This window comes from Myxocyprinus asiaticus, chromosome 7 (genome assembly GCF_019703515.2).
Source record: "Myxocyprinus asiaticus isolate MX2 ecotype Aquarium Trade chromosome 7, UBuf_Myxa_2, whole genome shotgun sequence".
NCBI classification, from domain to species: Eukaryota; Metazoa; Chordata; class Actinopteri; order Cypriniformes; family Catostomidae; genus Myxocyprinus; species Myxocyprinus asiaticus.
In genome coordinates this window covers 6488443-6510707 of record NC_059350.1, presented here as the reverse complement: position 1 = coordinate 6510707, position 22265 = coordinate 6488443, and the positions used below count along the sequence as shown (strand labels likewise).

The 22265-nt window shown below is 37.9% G+C and overlaps 1 protein-coding gene across 2 annotated transcripts in view; it reads left to right on the top strand.

Annotated features, from left to right (window-relative positions):
• gstcd (glutathione S-transferase, C-terminal domain containing) overlaps window positions 1-16137 on the top strand; it is a 77605-nt gene extending 61468 nt beyond the window's left edge. For both annotated transcript variants that reach the window (XM_051703269.1, XM_051703268.1), the window contains exons 9-12: window positions 5043-5176; window positions 6110-6140; window positions 12248-12317; window positions 15645-16137. In XM_051703269.1, the coding sequence (XP_051559229.1) occupies window positions 5043-5176; window positions 6110-6140; window positions 12248-12317; window positions 15645-15784 (375 nt within the window). In that variant the 3' untranslated portion in view covers window positions 15785-16137. The remainder of the gene's footprint in view (window positions 1-5042; window positions 5177-6109; window positions 6141-12247; window positions 12318-15644) is intronic.
• Window positions 16138-22265: the final 6128 nt, after the last annotated feature.

Genomic DNA, 22265 nt, shown 5'->3' with positions numbered 1-22265 from the left:
TGGATGTTGCTTGAAAGCTCTAGGAGGAGTTACAAATGATAATTTTGGTCTTGATTTTGGAAAAATCCTAAACAAAGTCTGTAGAATTACAGTATCTTGGCTTAGTCAAGCCAGTATAATGGAACGTCCACCCATCAATCCGACCGACTATTTAATTAATTTTGAAGTAGTCGGGAGTTTCAAAGCTAGTGTTGAATATTCTCATGTATGGCTCAGGCGTAGTGATACATTGGGTTTCATATAGAGATACAGTGTTTCATTTGCATAAATGATTCAAATGTTCTGTTTGTGACTGGCCTGCTTAAACTGTCGGAACTGTGTGGTAACAGATACATATTGTTTCCCTGGGGTCAGAGGCATAAAAAAATTTCAGCTGCTATTACCTACTTTTTATGAAAATGTAATAAAGCAATGTAGCTAAAGCTACACCAGATTAAACATGGGTAATGATGTAAAAGGAAAAACTTGTGGCCTGTTTGTCCTTACTTGATTTGTTGTACCTGTTGAATGACTCTGAAACAATTGTAGTGCTGCATTTGTTTGCCATGAATAATGAACTTGCGTCGCAAGTTGTGCCTTCTGCAGCTCGGGCAAACGACTTAATTAAAAAGACTTCCACTGATGGGGGGAAAAAACACTTTCTCAGCAAAAAAAAAAAAAAGTCCTGCTCCAAAAAATAATAATGAAATATGCTTTTGCAGCACCAGAATGATCCTTTTTTTATTGTTCCACTGCTGAATAATTGATGGTGGCCCATAGAGAGGAAAGAACCTTCAATGAAGGGATAGTTCACCCAAAAAATTTGTGTTATTTACTCACATCTCCATTTGTTACATCAATTCAGTACAAGAGACCAAACGAATCTGCATTGCAGATTCCACTTCATTTGCTTCTGAAGGAAAAACAAACTTAAGCTTTGTAAGATGCCTTCTTTCCCATGCTAAACGACAATCATATGATCTCTTGGGAGAAGGCCCACCAGCTTTGTCTCATTATGACAGTAAGTTCTAGAGACGGTGCATCCAACATTCCAACGGAAGGCTGGGAATGTCTCTGATTGTGTTGTTCAGCCTTATTGCTTTTGAGCACAACCTCGAACCTAATTGCATGCTACCAAATCCCAAGGATGATTTCATCATGGTAAGCTCAGTGCTTTGGTTTTGCACATGGTAATCAGTACTTAACAATGATATTGGGTCATTTCCTTTTTTGTATATGACTAACACCATGTCCTGTCCTAACCAGACGTGATGCAACAAGTTTTCAGCGACACTGAAACTGCCACATGACAATACAATCACAGCCAATCAGAATATATTTTATATCAGAATATATCCCTCGCAATAAGTTTTGTATTGCTTCGCAATTCATTTTGCCTGTCCTTGAAATAGTTTTGCGTTTCCTCCCAATAAATTAACCATGGTTTTACTATAGTAACTATAGTTCAACAATGGTTTTTGTAGTAAAACCATAACCACAAAATTAACCGTGGTTTTATTACAGTAACCGTATAATAAGCATGATATTCATGGTGAAACCATGGTAATAATATAAGAAAGCTGATAATAAAAAATAATTTTGTGGATTCTATGGTTTTACTACAAATACCATGGTCCAACTGTGGTTGCTGTTTAAAAATGGTTAATTGTATCCAAATCAAGGTTTCTGCAAAAAACATGGTTACTACAGATATGGTTACTACAATATCACTATAGTAAGACCATGGTTTACGCAAATAAAACATGGTTACTTCAGTGTACAATATTACTATAGTAAAACCATGGTTAATTTATTACAAGGGAATGCAAAACTATTGCGAGAAAATGTAAAACTATTGCGAAACAATTTTTAGGACAAAATTCCCTCCCTGTCATCTAAAGCCCAAAGTATACTTCGATTGTTTGTGTTGCTGATCGCTCCGCGCACAGTGACGCAAATTTCGTCATGAACATAGCCTGCGTGAACTCTCCGCATAGCCCAAATTTTCTCGACATGTGCACAGTCCTCGTCTGTGCGCATAGTTGGCGCATGCACCAGCTGCTGACTGTACTGAAAGAGTATCACAAAGCAGTCGTAGTGTGCATGCATCAAACGTGTTCGTAGTCACTTGAGGTCAAAAAAAGTATACTTTGAAAGGCAAAGCAGTCGACCGGGTGCGATCCGATGTTGACCCAGGTGTTGAGGTTCTCCGGACGATAGAGTGACTTACAAATATCTGTACCAATAAATCGGATGTGTTATTATTTTAATAGTTCGCTATAAATATCTTGACAGTTTAAATAACTTTCTCTTCAAACGATTGTTCTGCCATGACGATTGTTGACTTCAAAGAGAAAACTGACAGAAGAAGATTACTAATGCCCACTATTGCCACCCTTATATCGAATGAAACGCATACTTGTGTTGAGTTATGAATTGTTTCTAGCACATTTTGGAACTCAATGACTTGTATAAAATCGACCTTACATGGCTAGAAGCGTTTGCATTCATGTACTTTCAAGAGTATTTTTCAGACTTTAGAGCTAGTTCATGTTGACCCAACAAGCATAAAAGAACCACCAGCTTCCAGTGGTTCTTTGGTTGTGCAAGATCAGTATTTTAACACTGTAATGGGCCATTCAGACCCAGTGCGTACTTGCGTACTAAAAAAAGCTAGACGTAGCACCAGTAATAGAACAGAACACAGATGTCTCGGGATGTGTTTTTAAAAGTTGAAGTTCTTTTTTAATCGAAATATCTGCCTGCTGAAATGAAGTTTTTATGGTTGATTCTACTTGTGATGATACTGATGTTTTCTCCAGACATTAATGGATTGCTACATTATGAGATATTAGTCTACTTCAGAGAGCTAAAACCCTCTACTAATGGGTTCTGATTAGGGTACATAAAGGTGGCACTTGAATACACAAACACATCTACCTAGGGTTTTGTAATGGCTTCATTCCAGGTACTGTTAAAAAGACATTATGAATCATTTTGGTCTAATTATCATCCTTAGAACTTAGTTTCAATCCACATTGAACTCTTTACCAATGTTTATTTATTTATTTAGTTTTGGTTTAAAGAATGTCTGCTATGACTGTGTACGTTTTCCCACACTAAGTTCACAAGTGTATTTCCTCTTTTATAGCAACCTCAAGCAGCGTGTAGAGTGAATGATTATCCTCGGAGAGTTGGAAACATTCCTGAGAAAAGTTCTTGGGGGATTTGAAAGTTGTTAATCCACGGATTTGTTTGACAGTCCACACACACTCTCCAAGAGCACAGTTCACATTATTTTGCGAGTTTCCCACCCAAATGATGATGGGTATAGCCATCGGTCCAGTTAAGACACGAGTAAAGCTGAATGCTTGATCTTGCACAGATTTCTGTGAGGACATCTAAAGCTTTTCTTTACCCTCCATCAAGCTGTTTGATCCACTTTGCTGCTAATAGGCAGAGTGGTGTCTGCTGTCATGCAGTTTCACACCAGCGGGGTATGACTGACTCTCGCTCTGTGCATTTGCCACAAACAGATCAATGAAAACATGATGCCAGATAAAGCAAGGTGGGTAAAACTGCTTAGGTGGTAAGCAGTTTGAAGAGTTAAGTCTGGTTTATAATTGTTGTGACATGTGCATTTACTTATATGGCACTCTGAACACTGAAATAGCCTTGTATGCAAATGTTTACTCAAGCATTGTGTTTCACTATGCTTTAGGTAAATTACCTCACAATATTTTAGGGTCAGTGACAATTAAGGATGTCTGAGATAATTAAAAGGAAAAATCTTTTAAAAGTAAAATAAATGTAAAATAACCTCTGAGGGTGTTTTTAAAGATTTCCTGTTTCAGTGGCATACCCAAAATTAAAGCCTTATAACTCAACAAAAAACATAAGGAAGGTCAAGTGTTTGGTGTCATTTTAAATAAAACTTAAAAACATTTTTTTAATGATATAGATTATGATACATTTTGAGACTCTCAGCCTAAGAAACTTCTGAAAAATCACAAAAAAATCTTTTTTTTCTTATTTTTCTGGTTGAGATTATATATCTCAGAGTGTAAATAAGTTATCTCCGAAAAACCTGTCACCTGCAATTGAGTAAAATTTTGTGTTGATACAAAAAGCATTCAAAATTAATAGCATTACAAAAATAATTTATCCCAGTGTCCAAAAATGTCTCCAAGTGTCCAAAAGCCTCTCCAATCAAATAAAACATAATAACTAATTACACATGCAAACACAACAATGACTAAAGGTTTACATAGCGTGCAGACATGATTTTAGTAATGAGATTTCACAGAATGATTTTCATTCTGTGCCATTAGATTCATCGAGTCTGCGTCATGTACTTGGCCCCATCTCCTGGTGGCCATATGTAATTAGAGTGACTGATCACATGAGTCTCTGCCCAAATATGGAGGACTATCACCACTGATTGGACCAATCTGAACACAGTCCGATTGGTTTAACGTTCAGTGATGCTACAGTATTTCCGATGATGTCATCTGATCTAGGAAAGCTAACATTTTTGTAGCCAGATAGCAAGATGCCAGATAGCCAGATGCTGTGTGCACATTGTGCTTCGTGTTATTCTTCATTTTGTGTTGGTTAAGACTGTAATTATTAATATTTTGATTTTGTTTTTCTCGCAGGCCCATACAAGCTTAAAGGGTTAAATACTCAAGATACAGCACTATTACGGTGGTGATTGCACCTGCTTAAACTAGATTGTGTGTGGTTAATGAATATGTCACAGGATTTGGTGCTGAAACACCACGTGCAAAAGTTGAGCAACTTTTTAGTGAATTCGCCCCTTAATGAATTTCATCGACCCTAAACCATTTTGTCATTTATCTCACCTTTATCCAAACTGATCTACTGCACACTTATTCAGGGGCAATCCCCCAGAATTTGCACTAGAGCACAATGATGATAGTTCATGGATGGGCTCTTGTTGCAAACTGCAACCATTTGGATACCAAACCAGATCTTTAACCATTTGGTTACATAACCCCTTTCGAAGTAAAACAATGGGTTTTGTCTTATGTCTTCTTCAGGTGGCCCTGCATGCATGTGGAGTTGCAACTGACATGGTATTGGATCGCTGCCTGCAGGCGAGGGCTGGGTTTGTGGTTAGTCCATGCTGCTATGGATTCATTCAAAACACACTCAAGTTCAACTTTCCCAAGAGGTAGAAACTATATCCATTTCTCCTCCTCTCTCTGTCTGACTGTTGTTCTATTTTTGGTCCCCTAATTCCAAAGTATGCTAAACAGTGTGAATCTATAGCAATCCATGATAACAAACTCAAGGCTCTATAAACATACAGTACATGCATAATGGAAACTCTGAAAAGATACTGACAAGAATGAAAGATGCATGAGGACAAATGAAAATAGTGACAATTACCCTACTGGATAAAGACAATAAACATTCGCCATTACGTCTTTCTCTGCAAATGAACACTCTCGGAATATAATGTCCTATATCAACAGTAGCACACCTGAGCCTCTTCAGTCCTGCATTAAAAGTAAAAAAAGCTTTAAAATGAGCAAAAAAGGCTGAAAACTTCATGACGGTGAGAATCGCTTATGAACAGTCCTCACTTTGCCCAATCAAGAGCTATCACTGCAAGGGATCTTAAAATCTGGTGTTAACTTTCAATTAATATCAGGCAGGAATTTTGCCGTAGGCCATGAACAGCATGATGGCAAGAGCAGCAAATGCAGGAAACAATTTTTCATGGTTGTGTTCACCGTGTTGCCTTGACAGCAGCTCATCTGTGATTTGTCAGTTGTGGCATTTAACAGTTCCACAGGAAGGGCAACATGATGACAGACAGTTAATGTACTAAACATTACCTACCACACACATAATCGCCAAAATTTGAAGAGCTTTGAAGTGTTTGAAGAAACATCCCACTGTATTTACACGACTTATTTCAGCAACAAAAATATTTTGTATGATTTTGTATAGAGTATCATTTTTTACTTTTTCAATGTGTTCTTTGATCCAAATAGACTGTCCTTTTCTTGAACTTTTACTTTCACTTATGTGTCATGTCATTTGTGCCTCAGTGTGCATGTGTGCTCGTTAAAGTCACCCCCTCCGTTTCTCTCCACAGTACGAGGTTTGCGGAGACATTGAGCTATAAGGTAAGCCTTTCAGCCTTCGCAATAGCTCTTTTGATTATCACATACACAAGTCAAGTCAAGTCATTTTTATTTGTATAGCACTTTTCACAACACATATCGTTTCAAAGCAGCTTTACAGAAAATCATGCATTAACAAAATTTTTTACTGTAATAGCTATGAAGACTTAGAGTCATCATTCTGTAGTTTGAATAAATATGATTGTAAATTGTGTATAAAATTAAATAATTGTATTTAGAACCCCTGTGAGCAAGCCGAAGGTGACTGTGGCAAGGAACACAAAACTCCATAAGATGCTGGTTAATGGACAAAAATTACCTTGGGAGAATCCAGGCTCACTGTGGGATCCAGTTCCCGTATGACTAAACAGCATATAAATATAATGCTAATACTAGTTATTTATGTGCAGTGCAAGTCGTGGTTTAAAATTTGTAAACTAAGTAAGTGTTAAGGGCCAGTGTTTAAACAAAGATTTTTATTTTTTATGAACTGTAAGATTAATGACTAATGTCTTTGAAGTCCATCCTGGATTAACTGCAGAAGTTCACATAGATGCATTGTCCTTGTTAGTTGGCTGATGAAGGCTTTTGTTGGCAATTAATTGATAGTCTATGTATTCCATTTCAAGAGTGTAGTCCATCAATAGACAAAGGTGATGCAGGCAGAGATCAATGAGGTGCATCACAGTTCAACCGGCAGGTCATTTTGGTGAGGTTTGGTGGGGTCCATCCTAAGTCCAAGGTTCAGGCAATGGCATATGAAGTATCGCTTGTCTTATGGATGAAGTTGGCATCAGTTTATCCTCTGAAGGCCATCGTAAAAGACTGAAGTGATATCTAGCTAGCACCGGCTGTAGTTTGTCATCATCGCTCAAAGACACGCAGCAGAGTCCGACACCAAGCAGGAACGGAGATGGATCTGGCCGGCTCTGGTAACCTCGGGATATAATCCCCAGGTTGAGACGTGGAAACAAATAGAATAATATTAGCATAGATGCCATTCAGTTTTATGCAGAGTTATAGATCATTATTGATGTTTCTGGTTCTCATTAAGACCATTTTTTTCACACTGTTGGGTGGACTATAGAGTTGGCTGCATTATAGGTTCCTTGAAATCTGTGATGTTATACATTATATGTTTCTTAGTGAATTGGTTCTACATATCATACCAGTGTTGAGTTACCTAAATTAGTGATGCAATGAGTAGTGCGGTAGCGTCACAAAATGCTACATTTGTCACATTGTAATGCTAATGCAGCAATGAGAGGTAGTAATCAAACACGCTCACCTGAACTGTCCACCTATCTCTCATGTAGCTTTAGGAAAACCAAATCACTTAAGTGAATCGGTTCTTTCGTGCAGTTCATGTAAATGAACTGGTTACAAATGATTCCCTTATATTTAGCACTGTGAACTCAGATACATTTTAGTCGGTCGGTTCTTTCGGTTGGTGTGAATAATCTAGTTTACATAAATTATTTAATAATTCATCCGAGCCCCACGCTTTGAAGCTAAATGTTTAGAGTTTTACTGCTGTTTATTGCTATATTTCGATTCAGTTTTATAAAATAGCGTGTTTTCTAGTTTATTAGTATATAAGTAATAATTTATGTTCAATGTAATGTTTTCCCTCAATTTGATTAACACTTACGAAAATTAACCATTTTACTATAGTAATATTGTAGTAACCATGATTGTAGTAAAATGACTGTAATGTGTTTTGTTTTTTTTGTGTGGAAACCATGGTTTGATACAATTAACCATGGTTTAATACCCAAGTATCCATATAGTAACCATGGTTTTACTACAGTAATATGGTAGTACCTATGTCTGTAGTGACCTTGGTTTTTGATGGAAACCATGGTTTTACTATAGTAATATTGTAGTAACCTTGAATGTCGTAAATGGTTTTTATTTTTCATGAACCATGGCTTTTATACATTTAACCATGGTTTTACTACAATAATACAGTAGGATCCATATATTGTAGTAACCATGTTTTTGCTATTGTAATATTGTAACCATTACCAGAATATTACTGTAGTATAACCAAGGTTAATTTTGATAAGGGAATGTTACTCAAAAATATAACTTAAAATGCATTCTTATTGCATCATAGTACTTAAAACAGTCTTTTATGGCATTAAAGGAACTTTAAAATGTTCCATTATGCATCATAGGGACTTACAAAGGTTCTGCTATGGTATCATAAAAGTTTAAGAAAACTCTTGTGGCATAATAGTTACTTTTCATAGCTTCCCCTATGGCATCAGGAACTAAACAACTATCTTATGGCATCATAGGAACTTAAAAGATTCCCTTACGGAATCCTAAAAACTTAAAACATTCTCTTATGGCTTCATAGGAACTTAACTTTCTTTTATGGCATCATAGAAACGTAAAATATTTTGTATGCCTCATTTATGAAGCGCAATGTTTGTTCAAGTCCACTTCTGGTTATATTTATAGGGGGCAGTTTAAAATAAGATCGAAAATCTTTGTCTGACATCAGTTCTGTGATCTCAAAACCAGGAAGATACCACAGATCCTGAAGATCTCAAAGATCTTTCCTTATGCAGCTCATTCAGTTCTGTTTATTCTTTTTCAGAAATAGAGTATTCCTTGGAATTAAGTGCCCCTTCTAATTGCACATTGCATTTTTCCCAGTGTTACCTCTACTGTAGGTGCTGACGGAACAGTGAGTGTTGTAATGAAGGGAGAATTGTGAGTAAAGGCTGAGGTTAATCAGTCATTTCACACTGTCATCAGGAGTCTCTCAGTAACTAGATCTTCTACTCATATTGTGCTTATGAATGAACGTTACATTTGTATAGCGCTTTTCTGACTCTACACTCAAAGTGCTTTACACAGTGAACAGGGGACTCTCCTCCACCACCAGTGTGCAACATCCACCTGGATAATGCGACGGCAGCCATAGTGCGCCAGTACGCTCACCACACATCATCTATTGGTGGAGAGGAGAGAGTAGAGTTATAGAGCCAATTAGTGGATGGGGATTATTAGGAGGCCATGATTGAGAAGGGCCAGTGGGGGGAATTTAGTCAGGACACCGGGGTTGCACCCCTACTCTTTACTAGAAGTGCTCTAGGATTTTTAATGACCACAGAGGGTCAGGACCTCAGTTTAACATCTCATCCGAAGGACGGTGCCTTTTTACAGTATAGTGTTCCCATCACTATACTGGGGCATTAGGACCCACAAAGGACCCACTTAGACTCTAAAATATTATTTTCCCCTGGGCATGGATCTAGGCCAAGTAGACATTTAATTAGAAGTGTTTGGCAAATAACTTGTCTTACACTGTTTGTGCTAGGGACATGAATGATACCTCAAATTGCATGGCTTGTTGAGGAGAACTGTTACTTTTCTAAGCGATCAGACTTACTTTTTTTTACTACCAGATAACAAAATGGGCGAAAAAATACCATAAACTTACATTTAATGAGAGATTCAAGCCTACAGATGGGAATTTAAGGATTCTGGTTCTGATTCCGACTCCTCTCAAGGATTTCGGTTTTAGTTGAGTACTTTTAGTTTTAGAACTTTTGAGGAAGAATTATTTACAAATTAGAAATGCAATTTTTATTGTACAGTATTTACTACCCTCAGCAGCCTGTTGCCAAAATAATGAGGTCATTTCAGATTTCGATAGAGCAGACAGAACAAATTCAAACATAAATTTAATATACAGTAATTCTTTTAAAAGGACTTTTTAGAGGCATAAATGCAATTCAGTAACTGATCCTAACTAAAAAGTATGTGAACCCTTTGGAATTACCTGCATTTATATAAATGTGCCTTAAAATCTGGTTTGAACTTCATCTAAGTTACAATAATGAACAAACACAATCTGTTTTAACTATTAAAACACAAATTATTGTATTGTTCTTGTACATATTGAATACATAATTCAAACATTCACAGTGTAGGTTGGGAAAAAGTATGTGAACCCCTAGGCTAATGATGTCAACAAAAGCTAATTTGAGTCAGGAGTTGGCAAACCTGGCATCCATTTAATGAAACGAGATTGGAGGTATGGGTTAGAGCAACTTTGACATAAAGCACTCAAACATTTTGAGTGTGCTATTCGCTAGCATCTGCTTACGTGGACCATGCCTCACAAAAAAGAGATTTCAGAAGACCTACATTCAAGAATTGTTGCTTTGCATGAAGCTGGAAAGGTTACAAAGTTATCTCAAAGAACTTAGATATTCATCTGTCCACAGTTATACAAATTGTCTATAAATGGAGACGATTTAGTACTGTGGCTACTCTCCCTAGAAGTGGCCATCCAGCCAAGATGACTCAAAGGGCACACCGCAGAATGCTCAGTGAGGTAAAAACGAACCCTAGGGTGACAGCTAAAGACTTGAAGGAATCATTGGAACTGGTTAACATCTCTATTCATGAGTCTACTATACGGAAAGCATTAAACAGGCATAGTGTCCATGGCAGGACACCACGAAGGAAGCCGTTGCTTTCCAAAAAAAAATAAAAAATCTGCGTGCCTGAAGTTTGCTAAAGACAAGCTTGACACTCCACAATGCTACTGGGAAAATGTTTTGTGGACTGATGAAACTAAGGTTGAATTGTTTGGAAGAACATGCAGCACTATGTATAGCATAAAAAGGGCACCATATACCAACTGAAAACATCATCCCAATGGTGAAATACGGTGGAAGGAGCATCATCGAGGGGGAAATTAATTCCCAAGTTTATCAAGATATCCTAAAGGATAATGTCAGTGTGGCTTTGCACCAGCTTAAGCTCAGTAGAAGTTTGGTGATTAATGGGATGTGTTCAAAAAAGACATGAAAAATTATAATTGTTTGTGTGTTGTTAGCTTAATCACATTGTGTTTGTCTATACTTGTGAATTTGATGAAGATGAGATCACATTTTAAGACTAATTCATTCAGAAAACAAGGAATTTCCAAAGGGTTCACATACTTTTACTTGCCACTGAATATATTAAGTACAAATTTTATACAAATAAAAATGTGATATATTTAATTCATTGATTTATTCTTTTATAAAATCCGGCTGATTACAACAAAACTCATGTGTATCCTTAAAATGTCAAAAGAGTTTGTAGAAAATGTTGAAATCTAGTTTAAAATGCAAAGTTTATATCCATTTACATTTCTGAATTCCCAGGATGTCGACTGATTCGTTTAATTTGATTTGAGTTGTTAAATAAAAATAGATGCATTGAAATTCCCAACTGATAAATCCATATTAATTGCTAGAATTTGATTTGAGGTTAATTTGTTCAAAAAGTTGTTGCTGTTGTTTTATTTCTGTACATAAAGTCGTCATTATCACGACTTTATGTACAGAGAGTGGTGGAGTGGTGGTGGCGCAGTGGACTAAAGCACTGAACTGGTAAGCAAAAGGTTGTTGGTTCAATCCCCACAGCCATCACCATTATGTCCTTGAGTAAGACACTTAACTCCAGGTTTCTCCAGGGGGATTGTCCCTGTAATAAGGGTACTGTAAGTCACTTTGGATAAAAGCATCTGCCAAATGCATAAATGTAAATTATCAATGCATTATTTCTCACCATAATGATGTTATTGTGAACTACCCATTGTTACCAATTCTAAACATGCTGTAGAGATGCTTTACTGTGTTAAAGCATGTTTTGGACACATTATACTGAGTAATGACATTGATCACCCCTATTAGCCTGGAGGATTATACTTGATATGAGGAATCAATCTGGCAGCACAGTAACATTCCCTTCCATTCAGCACTTGCTTTACTCAGTTAGTTAGAATAATAGTCGCTTGAAGTCATCATTGGTGAAGCACAGCAGAGGAAGTTGTTTTGCAGTTCTTCTTTCCAAAAAATGCAATTAGAGTCTCCAGTGCATTGATTGATATAGAATGAACTGCATGCAGCTCTGTTGGCTGGTTACAACTGTTGATAAATGGTTTGTTGGTGCAACAGTACTTTAAAGATCGGATATATTGATGTTCTTCTGCAGTTTACGCAAGCTGAGCCACACACTTGATGTTTAGCAGATATATTTGTGTGTGTTTGTGAGTGTGTTCATTATGTTAACATATGTTGTACTGCTCTCCTCAGGAACACATGATACTGTGCAGGTTTGCAGACCAGACGGCTGTCAGTTTACCCACGGAACGACGATCAATAGGTAAGCTGTTTGGTTTTAAGCAGGTGTTCAAGGAATTATTGTGGCAATTTTGCTTTAGGAGTGGAAATTACGTTTAATAGAGAAGAACATGTGCCTCATGTAGACAGGGTTTTCCATATGGCCCACATTTTTATTGGTGTTTGTAATGGCAGCCATCGCTATTATTACTTAGCAAGCACCAATACTACTATAGCAAACACCAATAACACCTTAGCAACCTTCTGGAAACCAACCAGAACACCATAGCATTGTGTTTTGTAATGTATCATTGAGTTTTGCAGAGGCAAGCACCACTCACATTTTCTTCTGTAAATATTCCATCTAATTTTCAGGGTAACCATGAATATGGAAAACCTGGAAATATCAGGGAATTTTAATATGGTGATTTCCAGGTCTGGAAAAGTCATGGAAATTGATAAAATCTTAAAAGTCATGAAAAAAAGTAAGATATTACTATTGTGGATGTACATTTTTCAAGTTTTCCTCTACTCTAAACAATATCTCCTAAGCTTGATATCGCTGTTGTGTAGAACAAGGGGCCGTTCAGAACGAGTGCATCCTTGTGCTCAAAAATATGCAGGTACAGCGCAACAAATTAAACAGAATGCAGGTGTCTCCAGATGCTTTTTCACCTGATGGCATCATCCTGCACGAGACACTGAAAAAACAGCGAGACACGGCACAACGGTCTTAGTCATCCATCTAGTGCATATTTACATAGAAAAACAGCGCAGATGGATGGAATAACACATTTGGTATGAACGGCCCCTAAAATTTGCAAGTAAGCCATGGTGATGTCCAATTTGTGAGAGAATCATTCTTTTGGGTCAGTGATGGGTCAGTCTGTTTGATTAATTTGCGAATTGGTCTATATCCAGTATTCACAAGTTACAAATACACTTTACTTACACTTTTAGTATTAATGGCAAATCTCTAACAGTCCACAGTGGTAAAATCACTGAAACAATAAAAACAAGATAAAACACATCTTCTCACATCACCCCTCTCTGGGCCCTCTCTTTCAAACTTCTCATTCCACACTTTCAGCCACATAGTTTCATCGCACTCTTGCATAAATCTTGACACTGCTGTCAACTCTCCTTCCACTGACCATCTTTTATAGCTGGCGAGATGACAGCCTCGCAGCCTCTACACAAAACACATGCTAACCAGCACCAATTTCTCTGCAGTGACATTCAAACCCGAGACTGATACAAAGGCTTTTCATACATGCAGATAACTTTGATTTTGGATAAGCTGTTAATTATGGCACAAAAAGATGATTGCATTTGATTTAAATTCCTTTATTATTTTTTTGAAAGGCACTGCTTTTATGTTTTGCCTTTTATCCTTTAAGCGATATAATTGACCTTCTTTATAGAAGGATCTGTTATAATGGTCGTTTGTAAATTCGCTTTAGGAAAAACTTTTGTGAAATGTAAGTTCAATTGAAGTTTTGTGAAAGTTAAGTTCAAAGTTGAGTTTGGAAATTAAATGAAAGATAACTGAGCTGCTCAGAAAAACTATTAAAAAATACAGATTAAGTCTGCAATAAATCGCGTAAATAATTTCTTAAGTAGCGTTGGAAAGTTCACAAAAATCTTTTTCTTCTTTTGAACAATCTGGAAAAAAATGTTTTTCTCGAATTAAACAATCTTTCCTTGTAAGAGACAACATTCTAAGAAAGTGCACTCAATGACCACGTTTACATGCACTTAAGAAAACAGTTTATTTCAGGGTTTTTGCAGAAAGAGGCGTTCTGAAACGTCATGTAAACGAGAACGACAGTTTCTTATGCTGTTTAAGAAATTAAGAGAAAGCGGTTTAACACACCCATGTTTCTCCCAGAGAATGCAGCTTAATGTGGTTATGGAAACACATAAGTGGCATTCTAAGCATTTTTTGAGGAGTGCGCATATGCGTGAATAGAACGGATAACTAACGTCAATGGATGGAGCCCAACAACAAGTCAACACAGCGGAAAAAATTAAACATTTCTGGGAGTACAGTGGGAAAAGCACATACACTATAAACTATATCCATTTATACTCACCAATGTAAAATATCGACTGTCCCTCACGTTCGCGTATATGCGCTTGTACATTGGGTGAATCCCGGAGTTTTATGTAAGAGGGAAACCCCACTATTGAAGCACATTTCCGATACAGGTCACGATAGAAAGTTAAGGAAACAAACACAGCAACAACTTGCTCTCTGTGAATATCTGAAATTAAAGTGAAGCATTGTGGGGAAATTACATTGCTGTGGAGTAAGCTGCTAACTGGGAGTAAAGAGATAGCCGCTAACACAGCTCATGTAAACGCATACACCAATTTTGAGCCTTAAACAGCTTTCTGGTGTCCATGTAAACATAGACAGTGTGTTTGCTCTTCTTAGAATCTTTGTGCTTTATGGCACTGTTGTCTACTCTCAAAACTTGTAAATATATTGACAATGAATTTATGTCATATATATTGTTAATTTTGAAATAGTTCCAATCCGCTGATATTAGTACAGTATCGGGCCCAACAACAATGGACCCTTTTCATGGAGCGTGATGATACATTTCCGCCATAATATAGCAATTTTTTTTAATTATTTAATGTACATTTATATCACTGCAGTTTGTTATATTACCCTGACATTAAGAGAAACTAGTCACCACTTCTACAATGGGGTCTCTTAAGGGAGTGACCATTCATTTGGCATCTTCCTCTCTTATGACTGCCGAAACCCACTGCTCTTTTTTTTCTCTCTCTCTTTTGGAAACTCATGGCAATGTAGTGATTTTTTTTTTCTTTTGCTGTTGGAGCACATCGTAATGCAAAAATAATATTTGCTATGGTCTCCCATGAACCCAACTATAGTTAACTTTCACGTTCCAGATCTGAAAATGTGAAAGGGTTTGTAACAGTATTAATTGTGTGTTTTTTGCAACTTGTAATAATTCATTTGAGATGGCGAAATCGTAAAATATCGTACAATATTTAGTTCCATTGAGACCAACCAACGAAGAAACAGAATTTCAAATCAATACAATACAGGCATCAAATATTGGCTAGCCTCTTATCCAGTACTTTATTTTAAGAAAGGAAACATCCGTGAACAAATTTGATCTGCCATCTTGTACTAATATTACGACTTGTCATGAGACTGGGTTGGTTTTGTAGTTATATTTGCAGCATAGTTTTCTGGCCTGCTGTTAAAACTTCAATATCAGTCATATTAAAACTGAGAAGTAATTTAAAGCTTATAAAATATTCTTAAGAGAAGTTTTGAATTTTCATAACTCTTCTAAAATCCTAATCTTTTTCCTCCAATCGCCAGGTAAGCGCTGTATGGGACTTGTGGACTTGGACCGCAGCTGGGCAGCCGAAACTCAGGGGTATTCTGTAAGGGTGATGACCATGGTTCCAGAGGGCTGCTCACCCAAGAACAATATGCTGGTCGGGGAACCTACAAGATAGTCTTGCAATAGATATATCTGAAGTTTTGGACAGTTGTGGTTTGGATTTGGAAATTTTTCTTTTAATTGTATCTCTTTGTTCCAAAAGCATGGATCTCTCAATCGTGCAGACACAATGTTGACTGAATCATGGTTCAATCTAATTGTGCAATCAGTGTATTTGTTTTTGTATTGTATTTTTTTATTTTTATATATATAGCTTTTTAAACGTGGCTTCATCAAAACTAATAGAGTGATTTTTGTTTCACTAATGTCTTAAAGATCAGTGCTTTGCCACTTGACTCTCTCTGGATTTGTTTGTTAAAAGAGAGAGAAAGCAGCACTCCCCCTCAATAAATTAAACATGACTTCAAATGATGTTTGTGAATCAGTCACATTGAATTCTGTAAAAGCACTTCGCACCCTCTCCAACACCTTTATCACATATTATGCACAATACAAAAGACTCTCAAAAGAGCCTGCTTTCCATAGTTTATGTAAAATTATTCATTATAATCTGCTACTTTCCTTTACAAGAAAACCTAGATGGAATTCTTGTTTGTCTTGGAACTGTTTGATTAAATGTATTGAAAGTAAACATCAGGAGGTATTTATGAATATTCCCCTGTCTCAAGTGTTGGAGAATTGGAAGGGGTTAATATTGATGAAATGGGGGGGCGATTCTATTTCTCAGTAGAATCGACCCCATTCCACTGAGTTTTTTTTGTTGTCGCATTTTTTCAAATGTGTTTACCTTTTCCTGAGGCACAAGTGACGGCTTGTTGCATGAGTAGCCTCATAGCCCTTTTCCACCGACATGGTTCCGCACCAGCCCCAAAGGCTTGATGGTCTCTATGCAGGAACCGATTACGTCAGGGGGCAGCAGGCATGATTATGTTTTATCAACAAAGCTGACTTCATTCGGACCTTTGCCAGTCAGTCAAAACTCAATGTTTTGGCTCTGACTGAGACCTGGATCTGCACAAAAAGCACTGCAACTCCCTCAGCTCTCTCTACTGACTTCACTTTCACAGACACCCCTCGTCTAACTGGTCTGGGTGGGGGAACTGATTTGCTCATTTCCAACTCATGGAAATTCACTCCGCTCTCATCTCTCTGCAATAAAACAACTTTTGAATATCATGCCATTACTGCCACTAATCCTGCGAAAATTCTCTTTTTGGTCATCTATCGACCCCAGGTCAGCTAGGAAGCTTTACTGATGAGCTAGATGTATTGCTGTCCTCATTTCCTGAGGAATGCACTCTGCTGGTGGTCCTTGGGGACTTTAACATCCACCTGGACAAACCTCAAGCGGCTGACTTTCTAGCTCTTCTGACCTCATTTGACCTTACAAGAGTGGACACCCCTGCAACTCACAGAGCAGAGAAACTGCTAGATCTCATCCTTACACGTAATTGTATGAACACTAATCCCCTTGTTACTCCTCTACGTATTTCTTCATCCAGTTTTCTCTCACTCTCCTTTCTTCTTTACCTCTCACTCCACCAAAGGTCTCCTTCCACCACATCCTTCGCTCTCTCTCACCCACTCGCTTCTCTTACATAGTCTCTGCATCCCTTCCCTCCACTAACCATTTATCATCACTTGATTTAAATGAAGCTACAAATGCTCTTTGCTCAACATTAAATTCTTGTCTTGATAGTGTCTGCCCTCTAACCTCTAGGCCAACACGTGCCACACCCTCCAACCCCTGGCTGTCAGAGACACTTCGACAACACACCGAGCTGAGGGCTGTGGAGAGAAAGTGGCACAAGTCAAAAGACACTGCGGACCTGAACAATCACTTCTTTCCTCTGATTCCACCAGTGTTTCTAGTGCTAAAATTGATTAATACCAGAATAAGATCAGTAGCACTTCAAATTCACATAAACTATTTTCAGCTTTCTCATCTCTTCTCTATCCTCCTCCACTACATTCTACCACTACTCTGAATGCTGATGACTTTGCCACGTTTTTTACTGACAAAGTTGCGAGCATCAGCAGCCAGTTCTCTACACCTAACACCCACAGCCACTCTCTTCCAACATCCCATCCTCTGTTCTTCTCTTTCTCCCCTCTCTCCAAGACTGAGGTCTCCAAAGTGCTGCTTTCTAACCATCCTACCACCTGTCCACTTGACCCTATCCCTCACATCTTATACAAGCTGCCTCTCCATCAGTCTTACCCGCACTCACACACATTATCAACACATCTCTCACAACAGTAAATTTTCCCAATACATTAAAGCAGGCTCAAGTAACCCCACTGCTCAAAAAAACCAACACATAACCCGACAGTAGTCGACAACTACAGACCAGTCTCTCTCCTACCTTTCCTGTCTAAAACTGTTGAGAGGGTCGTATTCAACCAGTTGTCTGCTTTTCTCTCACAGAACAACCTACTCGACAGACATCAGTCTGACTTCAAAAGTCTGACTGTGGTGGAATGAGATTTCAACCTCCACACAATCTGCTGATACCATCTCAACATTCAAGAACCAGCTGAAAACACATCTGTTCCACGAGCACTTAGCCAATCCACACTAATTGCACTTACTATTGAACTTAACTTGCACGTACTGTACACACACACACACACAAAAATACTACTGATTCTTTCTTCTACGCTAGCACCTATACTACTCCAGCCACCTTGAGAGCTTGGCAGTTCAACACTGTAGATGGTGTTAAAATTTGTATGACAAATTGCTTGCTATGTTCCTCATTTGTAAGTTGCTTTGGAAAAAAATATCTGCTAAATGACTAAATGTAAATTTCACCAGGTAAATTTTTCCAAAACAACAACAGTAGCTACTATCTGCAGAAAAGGAGTACTTCATTACTCTGAAACAACAATAAAAAAAAACACAAAAGTGTCAGACATCAAAAGCTTCAATCCCACTGTTAACAGTTTATAGTACTTAGCAAGTTAAGCCCCATTAAAAAGGGCCCATACAAAATAATGTAATTTCGTTACCTGTCTTGAGGGTATATGTCATCTCTGGCAATCATGTTGAGCAATGTAATAACGTGGGGTTGCATTTATCTTTATGTTTAAATATGTCCACAAATATAGAAGTAAAAGCTGGACACAAACACTTTGACATGCCATGTTTGTTCGTGTTTGAGGTAGTCACGTAAAACTACCACATAGCCACGTAACTGTGATGTCACCATTCGGATTTCAAGTCAGTGGAAAAGCTTGGCCGATTTACGATAGGCTCCAGATTGCCCCGGCTGTGAACCAGCCGAGCACAGGCTCAGCACGAGAACCATCGCAATTTCGGTGGAAAAAGGCTATCAGAGACACGGGTTCTGGTCCCATGGAAACCACAAAGTAATTGTGCTCACATAATTAATGGTGAGCATGATTTGGAGGTTACATTTTCCCTCTAAGATTAAATTTCTACTCCGTTTACGGTTAGGTTTAGGGTTGTGGTTAGGTTACGTTACGTTAGGTTAGGTTAGGGTTAGGGCATATGGTTTGTAAGATATGCATTTCTGTTCACTGTTATATCATATACAACTAAAAACACACCCTTTACAACTCGCTTTTGGTGCCGCTCTGTGGACATTTCACCCCCTGAAACTGGAGCTCACATGTGCCCATTTGTTCAACAACATTTCCAGCTTCAACCACTGGGGGCAGTGGTTCGAATTTCAGTAAGCACAGAGCGATTTTAGCTGAACTTTCAACCTACTGTCGCCAAATTCACAGTGAGATCAGTCCGTTTTAAAAGGAGGAGAAAGTACTTCCCAACTTTTTTGTTGTTTACAACAAAGATTGTGCGTCCAATCAAACTCTACGATATTTTGCCGTAATTCATCTATCACATGGCAGAAGTTGGCCAAATTAGGCAGATTCCAACATGGACAGGTGCATACACCTTCATCCTGAAAAACCATGGACAAAGCCAAACAAGGTTAAAGAAAATACCGTCCAGGCTATGTTAAATAGAGGTTCACTCACAACAAGGATGAACATGTTTTGCGATGTTAAATATTTTTGCCAGTAATCGCGGTGGTACTAAGCCTATTACATTTAGCTATTTCTGATTTTTAGAAACCAAAATTGCAGATTTTCACATATTGTTATTCCTATGAAGTATGTGTTAATATTAATACATTTTAATTAACATTGAATTTCAGATTGATTCTAAGGACAGTTTTGTTGCTTTTTTACAATAAATAGTTTTGGCACACCACTAGATGTTGGGTCGCCACTTGATGTCCAATGTAAAATCTGAGTCCTGAAGCAAAACAAGCTGTGAAACACTGTACTACAGCATACAATGATATGTATACTATTCTTTCTTACTTTACTAAGTTTAAATCCATTTAGTCATTCAGCATGCCTTTCATTCGGTTTGCTTGCTATGGCCTGTCACATGTTTCCCTTCTGAGGAAGTGAACAACCTTTAAGCTTTGAGAAATCAAGCTAGCAAAGCTCATTTGAATTCTGCCAGCAGAGTCAATCTATGTGAGTGTGAAAGACTGGAGACAGGGGCACCTTCCAAGAGCTGGAATCATTTCAATGGGAAATGCTCCTTTTCCCAAAGATTGGCTCTGGGCCCTAGCCAAGTGTACATGAAAAAATGCCTACAGGATAGTCCGGGAAAATAAGTACATAATATAAAGTGATTCTGTGATGTTGATATAAATATATATGTGGTTGATTCTTCTCCATTTAATTAATAATAATAATTCCTTACATTTATATAGCACTTTTCTAGGCACTTAAAGTGCCTTACATAGTATGGGGGAATCTCCTCACCCACCACCACTGTGCAGCATCCACCTGGATGAAATTCTTTTCAACATTTTAAGCAATATTAGCAGCCATAGTGCACCAGTACGCTCACCACACACCAGCTATTGGTGGAGAGGAGAGTAGAGTGATGTAGCCAATTCAGGGATGGGGATTATTAGGAGGCCATGATAGATAAGGGCCAATGGGGGGAATATGGCCAGGACACCAGGGTACACCCCTACTCTTTACAAGAAGTGCCCTGGGATTTTTAATGACCACAGAGAGTCAAGACCTCGGTTTAACGTATCATCCGAAGGACGGTGCCTTTTTACAGTATAGTGTCCCCATCACTATATTGGGGCATTAGTACCCACACAGACTGCCGGGTGAGCATCTCATGCTGGCCTCCCTAACACCCCTTCCAGCAAGGACCTTAGTTTTCCCCAGAAGGTCTCCCAGCCAGGTACTGACCAGACTCAACCCTGCCTAGCTTTAGTGGGCAAACAGGCGAGAACTGCAGTGTGATATGGCTGTTGGCTGCTTTCCTCTGTACCTTTCAAACAGGAAAGTCAGTTTCATTTGAAATATCACAGGAGCAATGTGCAATTTCACCTGTAGCAAGGCGCAGAATTCATGAGCAAATCAAGCCGCAATCCGCCTTAAATTCATCTGTGACAAAACCTAATCAGAAAGCGTGGAAGGCTCTCCAGTTCTGAAGTGGTTGAAAACAAGTTTTCTCCATTGTCATTATTCATTGAGGCCATGGACATATCTCCATGAATTTAGAGTGACCGTGTCTTTTCTTAACGTAATGAAATGTCACCGGCGTAGTTCGTACTCACCTGGACTGGAAATACACATGCAAAAACCAATGCTTCAGATTTAGCTTTGATACTCATGTCAAACTTGAATCCTTTGCTAACCAATACAAAACTACAGTGTATATATTTCTTAGGGGCTACTAGTTACAAATCAAGGGGGTTAAACATAGTGTAAGACACAAAATTGAATTTATTTACACTTTTTGGCTAAAGAAATCTAGTTGAGATTTGATTGATTTAAGTCAGATTTTCCTTTGCTTCATAACAAAATTATAAGATTTTAAGAATGCGAATTGTTTTCCTCACCTACCGTAATACATGCATGGTTTGTTTTCCATTCTGAATCTTTGAATGTTGATCTTTACTGTTTTACCTATCAACATAAACACATGCACATATATTTTCCCTCATCCACCATCCTCTCTAGATTTAAAAACGTAAATATGAAAATGAGCTGACCTGCTTTGAGATACAGGACGTTTATTGTCATGTGTTTTGTGTGCATAAATATGTGTGCTTCATGGCACTCAAAAGCACTTAGGTTGAGGTTGTCATAATTGTGGAACCCTGAGCAATCTAATGAACACACCAACTTGAATACTAAGTAGGTTTTACCTTACTGCATTCTAAGGCTATTGTATGTTTACACTGCAGCTGAATGTAGCCCGTAACTGATATTTTTTCCTCACATATGACACCAATATGTTATGTGTGCGTGTGTGTGTGTGTGTGTGTGTGTATATATATATATATATATATATATATATATATATATATATATATATATATACAGTGGCATGCAAAGTTTGGGCACCCCCGGTCAAAATTTTTGTTGCTGTGAATAGTTAAGTGAGTAGAAGATGAACTGATCTCCAAAAGGCATAAAGTTAAAGATGAAGCATTCTTTTCAACATTTTAAGCAATATTAGT